General features: G+C 43.2%; 1 protein-coding gene across 3 annotated transcripts in view; it reads right to left on the bottom strand.

Annotated features, from left to right (window-relative positions):
• The window catches only part of F9 (coagulation factor IX), a 32,740-nt gene extending 19,895 nt beyond the window's left edge, over positions 1 to 12,845 (bottom strand). For all 3 annotated transcript variants that reach the window (XM_027608250.2, XM_027608251.1, XM_027608249.1), the window contains exons 1-4: positions 12,726 to 12,845; positions 7,370 to 7,533; positions 7,147 to 7,171; positions 3,116 to 3,229 (exon numbers count right to left, since the gene is read on the bottom strand). In XM_027608250.2, coding sequence (XP_027464051.1) covers positions 3,116 to 3,229; positions 7,147 to 7,171; positions 7,370 to 7,533; positions 12,726 to 12,813 — 391 coding nt within the window. In that variant the 5' untranslated portion in view covers positions 12,814 to 12,845. The remainder of the gene's footprint in view (positions 1 to 3,115; positions 3,230 to 7,146; positions 7,172 to 7,369; positions 7,534 to 12,725) is intronic.
• Positions 12,846 to 13,178: the final 333 nt, after the last annotated feature.

Consider the following 13,178-nt stretch of genomic DNA (forward strand, 5'->3'; position numbering starts at 1 on the left):
CAGCAAAGTGTAAAAAGTGTTTATGTGCTTGTGATGTTTTTCTCTCCCTCCTGTCTTACTGTGGGTAGATGTCTTTTGTACTCTTCAAAGGGGAATGACCCAAGTTCTTACAGACCTTGATCTCTCTGGAAAGGCCTCAGATGTGATGTGTAAATGGGGACCTATAGCGGTCATTATTCTAACCATGGGGGCACAGTAGCCAATTCATTGTTATTCTTTTAACTAGAAAGCACGCCCTGAATGTTTGTACCTCTTTCTCCCAGAGAGGAGCCTGATGAACAAGGGAAGAGGCAAATGACAAGATCTTTACAATGGAAATCTACCCCCCACCCCACCACATACTTTTTTTTCTAAGACAAGGGTGAGGCAAGAAATTTGGGCCTCCAATGCTCTGTAAACCGTGCTGCCTAGCAGGCTTTGAGGTCAGTCTGTAGATCGGTTTGAAGCAACAGCTTAAATGGGAGTTTGTATATGCTTCTGTTTTCCTCTAGTGTCTGAGATAAAAAAGATTTTTGGGAGAATTCCCACTTTGTCTCTGAACTCAGTGCACCAAGAGGATTTTTCTTGACCTTGATCAGGTAGGCCAGGGGAGATCGATGCTCCCTAGAGGCCAGATATGGTAGTAGACGAAGTTGCAACTGTAGAGCCTTTCCCAAACCAATGTGTGTGGGGCCTGAGGCCTGAGGAGGTGGCCAGTATAGACGGCCCTTCTGCTGTGTGGCCCACAGCCTCACGTGGGTAGCAAACCCTGTTACAGAAGTCCTGTGCTTATACTTACATTCCTCAGTGTAACTCTCCTCCATTAAAGTGTCTTCATTTTAAACTAAAGACATTTAGGAATATTTAATGCAAAACATTATTTTTTAAAAAATTGCTCCTAATTTTATTTTATTTATTTCTTTTTTTTTAAAGTAAGCTCTGCACCCAATGTGGGGCTTGAACTCACGAGCCCGAAATCAAGAGTCGTGTACTCTACCGACTGAGCCCACCAGGCACCTCGCTAAATACTATTTTCAATTATACTCTACTACAATGTGCTCTTCATTTTGAACTGAGACTAATTGAGTTATTCGTTCCTTCAGCTCCAAGGCTATATTATTTAAGCTGCTGATGAGTAACTACTCCACAGATTTCCGTAGGTTTCCATAATAGCAGGATCAGGTTTGTATACGGAAATCTGAATTTGAAATTAGAAACTTTCAGATGAAAGTAACACTGCAGAGATCTTGAGCAAGTTACCACAACCACAGGAAAGGTAACCCAGGCATTGGTTTGCCCCCATGCTGGGAAATTTGAAGGGATGGGAGGTACCCCGAGCCAGGGGTATCAGATCCTCGACCTGCATCCATTCTTTTCTTTATTTTTAAATGTTTTTGCCCTGCCACCTTTTCCTTTTGTTATCTTCTATTCTTTTTAAAAATCTTTTAGCTCTTAAAGGTAGATGATCTGTGGAGTTCTCTTTAGTACTGAAAAGATTTCTGAACAACATTACAGGTGACTTTTTTTTTTTTTTTCCTTTCTCTGTAGGACAACCGCAGCTGCTGAGTTTCATTTTGTTTTATGTCTTTTTCATCTGTGTGTCAGGTGGATTGTGAGAAAGTCTTAATAGAGTCCTGCCAATTTTCTACTCTTTGCCCTTAGTCAGGTAGCCTGTGCTGTTGAATTCTTTCCCTAGGATTGCATCTCCATTCTTCTGGAGTTTCAGAGGAGAGAGAGAATCTGTCATTAGCATGGTGTGCCTTTCACAACCGCAATACCAGTAATCTTGCATCCAGAGATAATAAGCAAGTAGGAGAAGGACTTGGGGATTTACTGCTCCAGTTGCCAAAATCCCGGGGGCGGCGAATAGGCTATAAGGAGAAAAGATGGACAGTGCTCCTAGATTTGCTATGCAACTCTTTCAATGTGATCCATATAGTCAAATTCAGGAGTGAGCTCCGATTTTTGTCAACAAATTTAACACGTGAAGTGGTTCGTATGTGCAGAGAAGTGGCTATTTTATGGAGAATTGGCCTTGCCATATCTCAGTTCTATATTTCATGGACTTCCACTGCCTATGTTGATAACGATTTAGTCACGAGTTCAATTTTATGGGTTCAGTTTTCTTTGCATTTTGTGGATAGGAGAAGGGTGGGTTTTGGTCAGACAAAGTGAAGTTCAAGTTCTAGCTCAACCATTTACTGCCTCTGTGATTTTGAGCTGTCTGAGCTATAGTGTCCTCATCTGCACAGAATGGGGATAATAATGGTACTGAGGGCATATGGTTGTATTGAGGATTAATAAGTGAGGGGAGCATCATTACCACTTAATATTAGCGACCAAATATTATTATTGCTCTTACTGTAGTTTCTTGAACTCATCCAAGAAACTAGGACTACAGACCCAATGAATGTTTATAAGCTTTGAAAAGTATATGCTTTACACAATGGAATACTATCAGCCTTTTTAAAAAAGGAAATCCTGTCTTAGGCAACAACACAGATGAACCTGGAGTACATTATGCTAAATGAAATGAGCCAGTCACAGAAGGACAAATACTGAATGATTCTACTTATTTGAGGTGTCTAAAATAGGCAGACACATAGAAACAGAGAATACAATTGTGTTTGCCAGGGGCCGAGGGAAGGGGAAATGGGGGAGCTGCTGTTCAGTGGGTATAAAGTTTCAGTTACGCAAGATGAGGGAGTTCTAGAGATGTGCTGAACAACACAGTGCCTAGAGTGAACAGTACTGTATTGTACACTTCAAAATTTGTTAAGACTATTGGTCTCCTGGGACACGTGGGTGGCTCAGTCAGTGAAGCGTCTGCCTTCTGCTCAGGTCGTGATCTCAGGGTCCCGGGATCAAACCCCGCATCGGGCTCCCTGCTCCTCGGGGAGCCCGCTTCTCCCTCTCCCTCTGCCCCTCCCCTTGCTTGTGCTCTCCCTCTCTCTCTCTCAAGTAAATAAAATAAAATCTTTAAAAAAAGGGTATAGATCTCCTGTTAAGTGTTCTTTACCATGATAAGAATATGTTTTTAAGAGAAAATTATGATACATAAATATTGCATTTTCTAGTTTCATCCGGTTCCACAGGGAAGCGTGGAACCACGAGTAATCAAAAAATAGTTACTTACCTAATTCACAGTTCTTTCCTTCAAATCCAGCTTGACACCAACATTCATAGGAATTAATATCATCTTTGCATATGCCGCCATTTAAACAGGGATTGGACTCACATTGATCTCCATCTTTGAGATAGGTTAAGAAAGTTGAATTAGCAAATAAACTGCTTAGAATGCCTCCGTGCACAGACTCATGGGGAGGGGAGCCTGATTTTAGGGTCAAAACTGCTGCTGCTGCTGCTGCTGCTGCTTATGGGATGCCCCCTGTCCTCCTGAGTTTCTAAGAACAACCCAAGCAAAGGTTCTTAGGCTACTACAGTCCTAGGAAGAGGGAGAAGAATGTCGGAGGTTAGAAATGGACTATCTGAGCATAGGGGGAGAAGGGTTTTCATTCCTTTCTTCGAGAATGAGGACAAGTTAGCTCTGAATCAAACCCCGTCCCTTCAACAATTGGTATCTCTGTCATACAGGCCTGTCGTGGCAGGTCTTACAGAACATGCTGAGCTGGAGAGCAGACGGGACTTCTACTCAGAGCCCTGGCAGCCTCGGCTTGGAGCAAATGCATCTACTTCTTTCTGGTATCATTTAACTTCTTCAAGTATAGTATGCAGTGATGGTTCAAAACAATGGAAGAGATGCCAGAAGCATCTCTCCCTGCTGAAAGGTATTCTGCTGAGTTAGGTCCCAAATGGTCTAGGTAAAGTGAGAAGCCACTTTTCTTTTTTAAATTTTTTTTTAAAGTTTTAGTTTTTTAAAAATTTTTAGGTTTTTTTTTAAGTGTTAATTTTAATTCCTGCTTGTCGACATACAGTGTTATATTAGTTTCAGATAAGACACTGCTTCTCCCACAAAGAATCAAAAATGAAAATGTTCTGAAGATTTGCGTTATTTATGTATAGGTCCGCTGTGTTTCCTCTCTACCTTTCCTGAAGTTTGGACATTCATGGAGTTCTTGAGAGCCTTAGAAGACACCTGGGGTAGGAAACCAGGAGGAAGGAATAGGCAAGTGGGGAAGGGTCGGGATAAGAAGGGAGCCTTTGAGTCTGGTTTCTGAAAGCTCTTGCTCGATCCATACTGCTAAGGAAGCCTCGGGAGAAAGGGGGGAATAGAACCACAAGGGAGATGGGTACACACCTTGAACTAAGAGAAACAGCTCTGAAGAAAAAAAATAAGAGCTAGGTCGGCCAGAGTAAGAGGTAAAGATGACCTAAGAATGAAAGAAAGAGAAAGGGGGCGATGAAAGAGAAATTTCTAATTCTTGGTCCAACTTTGGAGCAACCCCCCCCCACCACCACCATCTAGTGTGTAGGTTGCTTGCCCCGGGGGGAGGGGCAGCTCATCTGTCATGCTCTTGGTCAGGAGTTCCAATCCAGCTCCCATGGACTAAGGGCTCCTATCCCTTTCTCAGACATAGTCCCTCCCTGGAAAATCTGCTTGCTGTAAAGATTAGACCTTGTCGCCTCTGCCCCATGATCCAGTGTGCTTTTGCACGGATAGTTCAATTTGTTCCAATTCTATGAAAACAAAATACGTTATCTCTGGCTTATTATTATTGATGTTCAAACTGGTCTAAAAAACGAGCTACATTTGCACTTTATATTATAGACCAACGGATCTGAATTATTTAGGATGTTTCACTGAAAGGGTCTGGGCTTGCAGCCAGCTACACAGCAACTCATTTGCTGAGACATATCTTTAAAGTGAGTGTCATTTTATCCTGCCTTTAGTCCTCCTTTGGGTGCTTGTCTGTGTGTACTTTGGGCTCAGGCAAAGCCACAGACAGTAGGGGTCAAAGACAACAAGGGACAAGACCTTGACAAGTAAGAGATTCCACTGAAGGCTCCTAGGTGGTTGTTTAATGAGTAACTGCATGTAGATCTGAAGGTCAGGAGGGGGTGATCATGAGAGCAAGGCCTGGCTTGTTAGAGAAGTTGGGTTCTCTTCTGGGCTCTGCGACTCCCCAACTGGATGACCTCTGGCAAGTCTTTTAGCCTCCCTAAGCCTCAGTGTCCTCTGTAAACTGAGGTTAACAATGCTTTGCTCACTGGGTTGGTGTGTGGATTAAATATGACAGGCACTCTGTAAACTGTAAAGTGCTTGACGGATGCTAGCTAGCTCTTGTGCTTGGGCGATCTTTCTTCTTCCACCAGGCTGTTGATAGTAGAAGATAAGGCAGGCGTGAGGGGCTTGCGCCCTGCAGTATGTGAAAGCCCACAGGGTAAGAAATAGCATCGGCTATTTTGGGGTGGTTAGGAATCTCGGCTGCAACTGAAAAGAGGCAGGGAGTTATTTTCTTTTTGCTTTTTTGTTCTCGTTTTTGGTGGATGAAGCAGTAGTGACAGAATCATGCCCCCGAGGTTTCCGAGCTATCTTTACCCTGGATACAGTAAACAACGTGGCCTTTGACCCAGAAGGCAGGGCTCAGCTTCAAAATATGGTGCTTAAGAGGTTCTGACCAACCCCTGCTGGGGAGTGGGGTGGGCAAACGAAGAGGTCATGGGAGTTTAAATACAGCTGGGATTTTTTTTGGGGGGGGGATGGGGAAGTAGAAATTGATTTGCTTTAAAAATCTATCACAAGGGGCACCTGGCTGGCTCAAGTCGGTGGAGTGTGTGATTTTTGATCTTGGGGCTGTGGTTTTGAGCTCCATGTTGGGGGTAGAGATTACTTAAAAAGAAAATCTTAAAAAAAAAATCACAAGATTTCAAGTTTTAAATATAATGGAAATAAAGAATAAAAAGACTCATTTGGACTAACGGCAGGGGAACACCTGAGTAGAGAATTGGCTTGGTAGTCTTCATTACTAACAGCAAGGAAAGGCCGAGAAAGTCAGTGTTAATGGAGTGGACCTCATCCTCCCTCAGGAGTTAAAAACAAAAGTGGGGAAATTGAGTTACTAGAGTATGAACGAGTTCCAGAATACCAAGTGGAACATAGCACTGGATCTCCACTTGCTGGAACTCAGTGAATTTGCTGTCTAGGTTCTGTCCGTGTGGATGGTCTTAGATAAGTCAACCTCTGGAACGTATGCTGCCTCAAAATCCTGCTGCTGGATTTTAAGTTAGTTTTAAAGCTCGGTTGTCATGGAAGTTTTGACTTTTCCTCCTTTTGGTCAGTTCATTCAACAAATATTTATTCAGTGCTTCTGTACCAGATAGTGTTCAAGGTACCAGGAATACATCAATAAACAAAACACTTGAACACCCCTGCCAATGTGAAGCTTGCATTCTAATGAGGTGGGGAAAATAGATGATAAATAGTAGAAGTAAGAACATTCATTATATGTTCCCTCAGATGGTGAAAAGTGCTGTGAAAAATAGGAGAGGAGGCTGTGGTATCTAGGTGATGGGGTTATAGGGAGGCAGGTTGAAGTACTAACAGATGGTCAAGGTAGGTAGGCTTCATCGCGATGGTGACATTTGGGTGAAGAGCTGAAGGAGGGGAGGGAGCGAGCCCAGGGGAACCTGGCAGAGGAGCAGTCCACGTTCAAGGAACAGTCAGGTTAGAGACCAGAGCGGAAGCATGCCTAGAGTGTGCTGGGAGCAGCAGGGAGGCCAAGATGGCTGCCCCTCTCCTCCCCCCAAACCTCCCCACCCCTACATGTGAGGAGGAGAGCAGGAGAGGAGGGTCTGAGGGCCAGTGGAAAGGGAGGGCTGGGACGATCATGGAGGGCCTTGTAGGCCATCATAAGGAGGACTTCTAAGCAATAAACATCTAAGTCAGTCAGCGTTTTTCACATTCTCTGCGGAAGACTGCAAACTCTCACTCAGTGCCCAGGGGCAGTCATCTTAGTTTCTTCCTTCCAGCTGCCTGGAGTACAACAATGTCTTGTTGAAGCCCTAGGGAAGAGTAAGCTTATCTGCTAGCTCATGCCCGCCCCCCCCCCCCCCCCCCGGGCATAAACCTGTCGTATATCACCATTCAGTCTTGGGTAAAAGAGTCAGACCCTTTTGACAGCGTTTAATATATTGTCTGTTTACACAGAGAAATGATACATAATTCTCAGATGTTTCCTATACCAGCTAGAGGAAAAAATTGCTTACCAACGTATTGCTTCCAAAATTCAGTCTATAAAGAAAAAGAGGACAAGTTAGTGGTAGTACTCAAAATATTTTGGATTCGAGTCTTCCCCTTTTATAACTTTTATAATACATATATATGGGTAGACATTTTAAAATTCCAAAGAGAAGTTTCTTTCTTTTTTTTTCTTTTTTCGTTTTCTGTACTTTGCTCTGCATCTGAAGAATATTATGTGGAGATACTCACGGTTTTTTCAGTGTTTTCAAAAACTTCTCGGGCTTCTTCAAAACTACACTTTTCTTCCATACATTCTCTCTCAAGGTTACCTTGAACAAACTCTTCCAGTTTACCTGAATTATACCTCTTTGGCCGATTCAGAATTTTGGTGGCATTTTTGCGATCAAGAAAAACTGAAATTCAAAAGAACAATTCTTTAGCTTTAGGAAAAAGAAAACATCATGAAAATTAAATACATCTCTTAAGAAAGGCTTTGTTTTTAATTCAAGTAATCCCAAAGCCAATTTATCTTTGGGGCATGGAACCAAAATCTGTGATGTCCTCATGGTACTACTGTATACACATGGAGATTTAGGAATTAAAATTCAATTTGGCTTTTAGTCAAGAGAGTTCCAGTGATGAAAGGTCAGATTTTCAATCATATTTGAATTTACTTTGGATGAAAGAGAAAGTTCTCAAATAGGCAGTTAAGTTCACACTTTGTCATCATTTGAAAATAGCTAATTGCAGATCCTTGCAAGGTGATCCATCACCCTGGCTGGGCTGCATTCTCGGGATGCGGTTGCCCAAATGACTTTGCAACAAATTTCTCTTGGAAGAACAGAAGCCTAATTGTGGTCCAGCTGCAAATGCAACCCCAGTGTCTCTCACTAGATGTTAAAGAAAAACCACTGCATTAATTTGTTTGTTTTCAGATTCACAGTACCTTCGGTTGGCATGTGTTAAGGGAATTCCAGTGACCTAAGTCTTTCTCTGGGATTCAGGATGTGACTGACTTTAGCTGTGACAGCCTAGCCTTTAGGGACACTCCTGAACTCTGGAGGATTGGGGTCTCTAACCTAATTCTCTCCTTCCCTCCCTCTCTCCCCACATTCAAATCTCACTGTCTCTCTCTCTGCCTCTCTCTCTCTGTGTCTCTGTGTCTGTCTCTCTAGGTAGATATTGAAAACATATCTATATCTATAATTAATAACAGGAACTCAAGAAGTTGCTGGAGTTGTTCCTTTCTTCAGGGGACTATCTGATATGATCTGAACAGGACCAGGAGCTTATAAGATGAACTTTCCAGGCATTTTGGGACTGCTTTCTCATAAATTCCAAAAAAAAAAAAAAAAAAAAGAAGAAGAAGAAAGAAGGAAGAAGAAGAGGAGCTAAACTGTATTCCCTTATTTTCATTGCAGCTGTTCACTTTATGGAGACTTCGGGTCCCCTGACAACCTCACTTTTCTCTTGCTCTGCGAGTCCCCTTGGACTTCACATTTTTTCGGAACTTAGCTTAGACTCCTTCTCTTCAACTCTTGCCAACTTTCTCAAATCCCTCACTCCTTCCTCTGTGCTGCAATACCCTGCAGTGCCAAGCGCTAGATGAATGCGGCCATCTGCCTGTCTTCCCTCTTGGGGCCGCTGAGCACTGTGGGAGAAAACCACCGAGCTGCAGATGGATGCCACCACCTGGTGATGCCTCCCAGCCGCCCCGCCAGGCCCTTCTCTCTGCTTGGCCCTGGGCACCCCGACGGTAGCATTTATGTCCGCCCCCAATTACAGTGGGGCTGAGTGGAAAAACAGGGGTTTGCAGTCAGATCAGACACACCTGGACTTGAACCACATATTTACCACCTGTTGGCTGTGAGACGTTAGGCAAGTGACAAAAATCTCTGAAGCTTAACTTAGTCAAATGCAAAATGGGTATACCAGTGGTATAATAAGAATTATCTACCTCACAGTGTTTTTGACAGGATCCGTGAGATAATACGTGTACACAGTACGTGGTGTACGTGGGTTCTCTCTCTCTCTCTCTCTCTCTCTCTCTCTCTCTCTCTCTCTCTCTCTCTCTGATCCTCTCATGCTGGCCTGCCTTTCCGTTTCTCAATTCCTTCTAGTGCCTTAATGCGCTTTTCTCTGGCTCTTTCCCTTCTTTACTCCCATCCATATAATGAAATGACTATTGTCAGGATCAGCAATGACTTCCTAAAGGATAATTATGAGTTTATGTACTTCTTGACCGCTCTGAAACATTTCTAATGCTTGATCTCTCTCTCTCTCTCTCTCTCTCTCCCCCCCCCCCCCCCCCCCGCCCCAGGGTACTCTTTCCATGAAGTCACTCTACTGGCTCTTCTCTTTGCTCTAACTCTTGTTATTCATCCACCACTTGAATCAATGCATTCCCCTTTGGCTGCCTGCCCCTTCAACGTTCAGAGTTCTCTCAGGTTACTGCCTTAGCCTGGTCATGCCATATGTCTTTACCGCAGGGCCGGGACTAGGGTGAAGTAAACAAGGCATCTAGGGCACAACATGTAAGGAGACCCTGTCTCTCAGTGTGCACATGCAAGTACAGTTACACTCTATGTATGTACCTTGCTTACCTCCCCCTAGGCTGGCCCTCACTCTCTCAACACCAGTTTCTTTTCCTTTTTTCTTTCCTTCCCTTCCCTTCCCTTCCCTTTTCTTTTCTTTCTTTCTTTCTGTTAGTCTTCTGAGCACTTGCTACAGCTGGGCCCTATGTCAGCCGCCACATTATCCATGCTCACTCCCGGGACCCTCACACACACCATCGGAACTGCTCTTTCTCCGACAGTGGGGGTTCCAAATATCTACCTTCTGGTCAGATCTATCTTCTGAATTCCAGATCCTCTTTCCAGCTCCCTAACTCTACATTGTCCTGCGACGAATCAGAGCTGGTGTTTATCTAATGCTTCGGAAGGGCTGGACCCTGTGCTCATTGCTTTGGGGCCATTATTTCATTCCATCCTCACAGTAGTCCCACGAGATAGGTACTGTCATCTCATTGTAAGTGAGAGGAATGGAGCTTCGGAGAGGTGAAGTCACTTGGCCCAGGGAGCATACTAAAGTGTCAGAGCCAGGATTTCGGGGCATTGGCAGTCAGACTGCACAGCCCATTCTCGAAGGTACGATGCTGTGTCCTGTAATCATGTCAGATGCCCAAGACCACCCTCCACGCTTCTCTGAACCGGTTCCCCTTCCACACCCAGACGGTGATGGGGGGGGGGCGGTTAAAGAGTACACGTATCAGGATGTGCACTGAGTAATGTATACAATTGTTGGGTCACTATATTGTGTACCCGAAACTCATATAACAGTGTATGCTACCCATACTGGAATCGAAATAAAAAACTTAGTAAGAAAAAAAATAGTAAAAAAAAAGAATGTTGCCAGACGGAGCATTCTAGATCAGCCATCAGCATTATTCACGTTTACACTTCTGATGACCCAGTAATTGGGTTCTGGTGTCCAACCTCCTTCATTTCAGAGTTTCATTATCTGATGACCTGACCCTGTCTAGCTCTCCTACCTCACTTGTCATATTTAATATTCAAAACCTACTGAGTTCCTGAAAGACCTCACATTCTTTGTGAATCTGGATCTTTGCACACATGTGATTCTCTCTGTGTGCAATGCCCTAGATCAGACATTTAAGGAGAGTGAACCTACTCATCTTTTAAGACCCATCTTTTAAGATACTGTCTGTCTGTCAAGTGTTTTCCCAGTTAACATATTCCTTTCTGTATGGTCTTTTAGCACCTGGCACACATTTTGTCACCTTACATTGAAATCTCTCACTTGACTTCGTGGGGCTTTAGGTCAAAGAGGGAGTCTGGATTATCCCCGTGCCCCTGATACCTCACCCCGGTACCTGGCACCATGTTAGTCACTCAGTTTTGTGACGTTTTGTAAAGTGTACGGACCGAAGCTGTCTTTCATTCGTTCATTTCATGCATTCATTCTGAACGAAAGACACCTTCAGCCCATGCGCCTTATAAAACTGAATTGGTTTCACAGAACAGTTTTGATTTCAAAATTCTAAACAGATGCAAATAATACCTAAGGGCCGTGGTCATGAAAATGTAACATCTCTGTAAGTCATTCACAGAAACAGCTTTTCGAAGCCAGTGACAGTTTAAGAGCAGAAGAGAGTCATGCATCAGTGCTGCCGTCCTGAGGGAAATCTCCTGGCTCTCTCCTCAAGGGCCTGTTATCTCCGACTACAAGGACTCCAGAATCACACTGCCTTTCTCCTCACTATTGTCTGAGGGTCATATATTTAGTCTCTCTTTGGGTTTATCTCTTCTAGTCCCTCCCCCTGCCCCTCCCCACCACCATACCTCTCCTTTTTTCCAACATCTGAGGTCTTCAAGGGAGAAGTAGCCCTCTTGAAACGTCCATTATCTCAGCACTTATCTTGAAGGAGGGACTTGGATCTTTTGTCCTCCTAGATCTCACACTGATGAGATATGTGTAAAGACTTAGCTTTATGTCCTACTTGGTGAATTTTCCGGCTAAATTTCTTTATTTCTTCACTCTACCCACTTGGCTAGTTTGATTTAACCTTTGCGTGCTCGGATCATCATTCCTGCATTTCAGTCTGACATCATGTCTGGAGAGGGAAACACAGGGCCAGTCTGCTTTCCAGGGACCCTTAGGGTTGGCACCCCTGATCCTGGCACTGTCAGCTACTAGATTTGATTAGAGTAGGTTGACAAGTAAGGGTGATAAATGTTTCCTGTGAGAACACACTGTCTGCCTAAATGGGGTAATTTCTTCCCTGTGTGCCTTCCTTTGGGAAATGCATAAAGTCACTGAAGTTGTGAAAAAACCAAGTGATATACATTGCATTAACTAAGTTCCTACTCCTTATGTCAGTTCTTGGACTTGTTTTGCTCAAGTGAGTATTGGGTTTCCCCATGTATTAACTCTGCGATGTTTAGAATCAGAGACAAAATAATTTTTCCTAATTCATGAAAAACTTTAGGGATAAGTAACAACTTAGTAATGAAAAGTTTGTTGTAAGTAAAACTTAAAATTGTAGGTGTATGATTTTAGGGATGTTTAAAATTAGAGGCTTGCCTCATTATGTAGTTCTAAAATTTTGAAACACGTCAGATACCTTAAAATCCAACTTTGTGTGTAAATAAAGCCATTGTTTGTAGCTTTAATGTGACACATCCCATTTTGATCTCAAAATGGTGAGTTAAAAAAAAAAAAACCAAAATGACAGGGTTAATGTCTTCTTCACAGTCTGCTGTTTCCTGGTTAAAACATTTTCCCACTCTTACTTTTCTTTAACCAAGGAGGTGACTGTTTTCTAAGCAGAATTACATTGTCAAATCACAAGCCTACCAGTGTCCATTAAAAATAAAAGTACCGTAAGCATTGTAGATCTATTTAGTTTTAACAATTAAGAAGACACAGCTACCAGAGAACGAGTACTTAGCAACCCACATGCTGACAACGAGAATCTTAAACGTTGCTGTCAAATCCTATAATCGTTATTTAGTGAAGATAGCTCCAGACATTTCTATATCTAAAAGACAAGCATACTCAATGTATCTTTAAAAAGGAAACAAACCTGTACATTCAGCACTGAGTAGATATCCTAAAAGGCAGATGGTGATGAGGCCCAGTGATTCTGCCATGATCCTATTCAGGCACTGCATAACCTTTGCTGACGAATTGTGCAAGTAGCAAGGTTGACCAATTGTTCCAAAGTACAAGCCGAGCTGTATTTACTTCTGGGAAACAATGTCCATCTCCCTCAGTGGGTCTTTGGGCTATTTCCAATGGCCTCTTGGGTGAAGTGAAGAGTATAGGCAGTGTTCATCTTTCAACTTCACCTCTGATTCCCTGGGCTTCTGCCACTGTGGCTGATGGGAGGCTGAAGCAGGGAGCAACACATCAGAACAGGGGGAGGTATAATGGCAGTTGCTGTGGCAGCAAAATTCATCAGTGAGATCCATCTTTATCCTTGTCAGGGAGCACTAATGTCATAGAGTTTAAAAATAAAAGAGACAGGGGCGCCTGG

The sequence above is a fragment of the Zalophus californianus genome, chromosome X (genome assembly GCF_009762305.2).
Source record: "Zalophus californianus isolate mZalCal1 chromosome X, mZalCal1.pri.v2, whole genome shotgun sequence".
Classification (NCBI taxonomy): Eukaryota; Metazoa; Chordata; class Mammalia; order Carnivora; family Otariidae; genus Zalophus; species Zalophus californianus.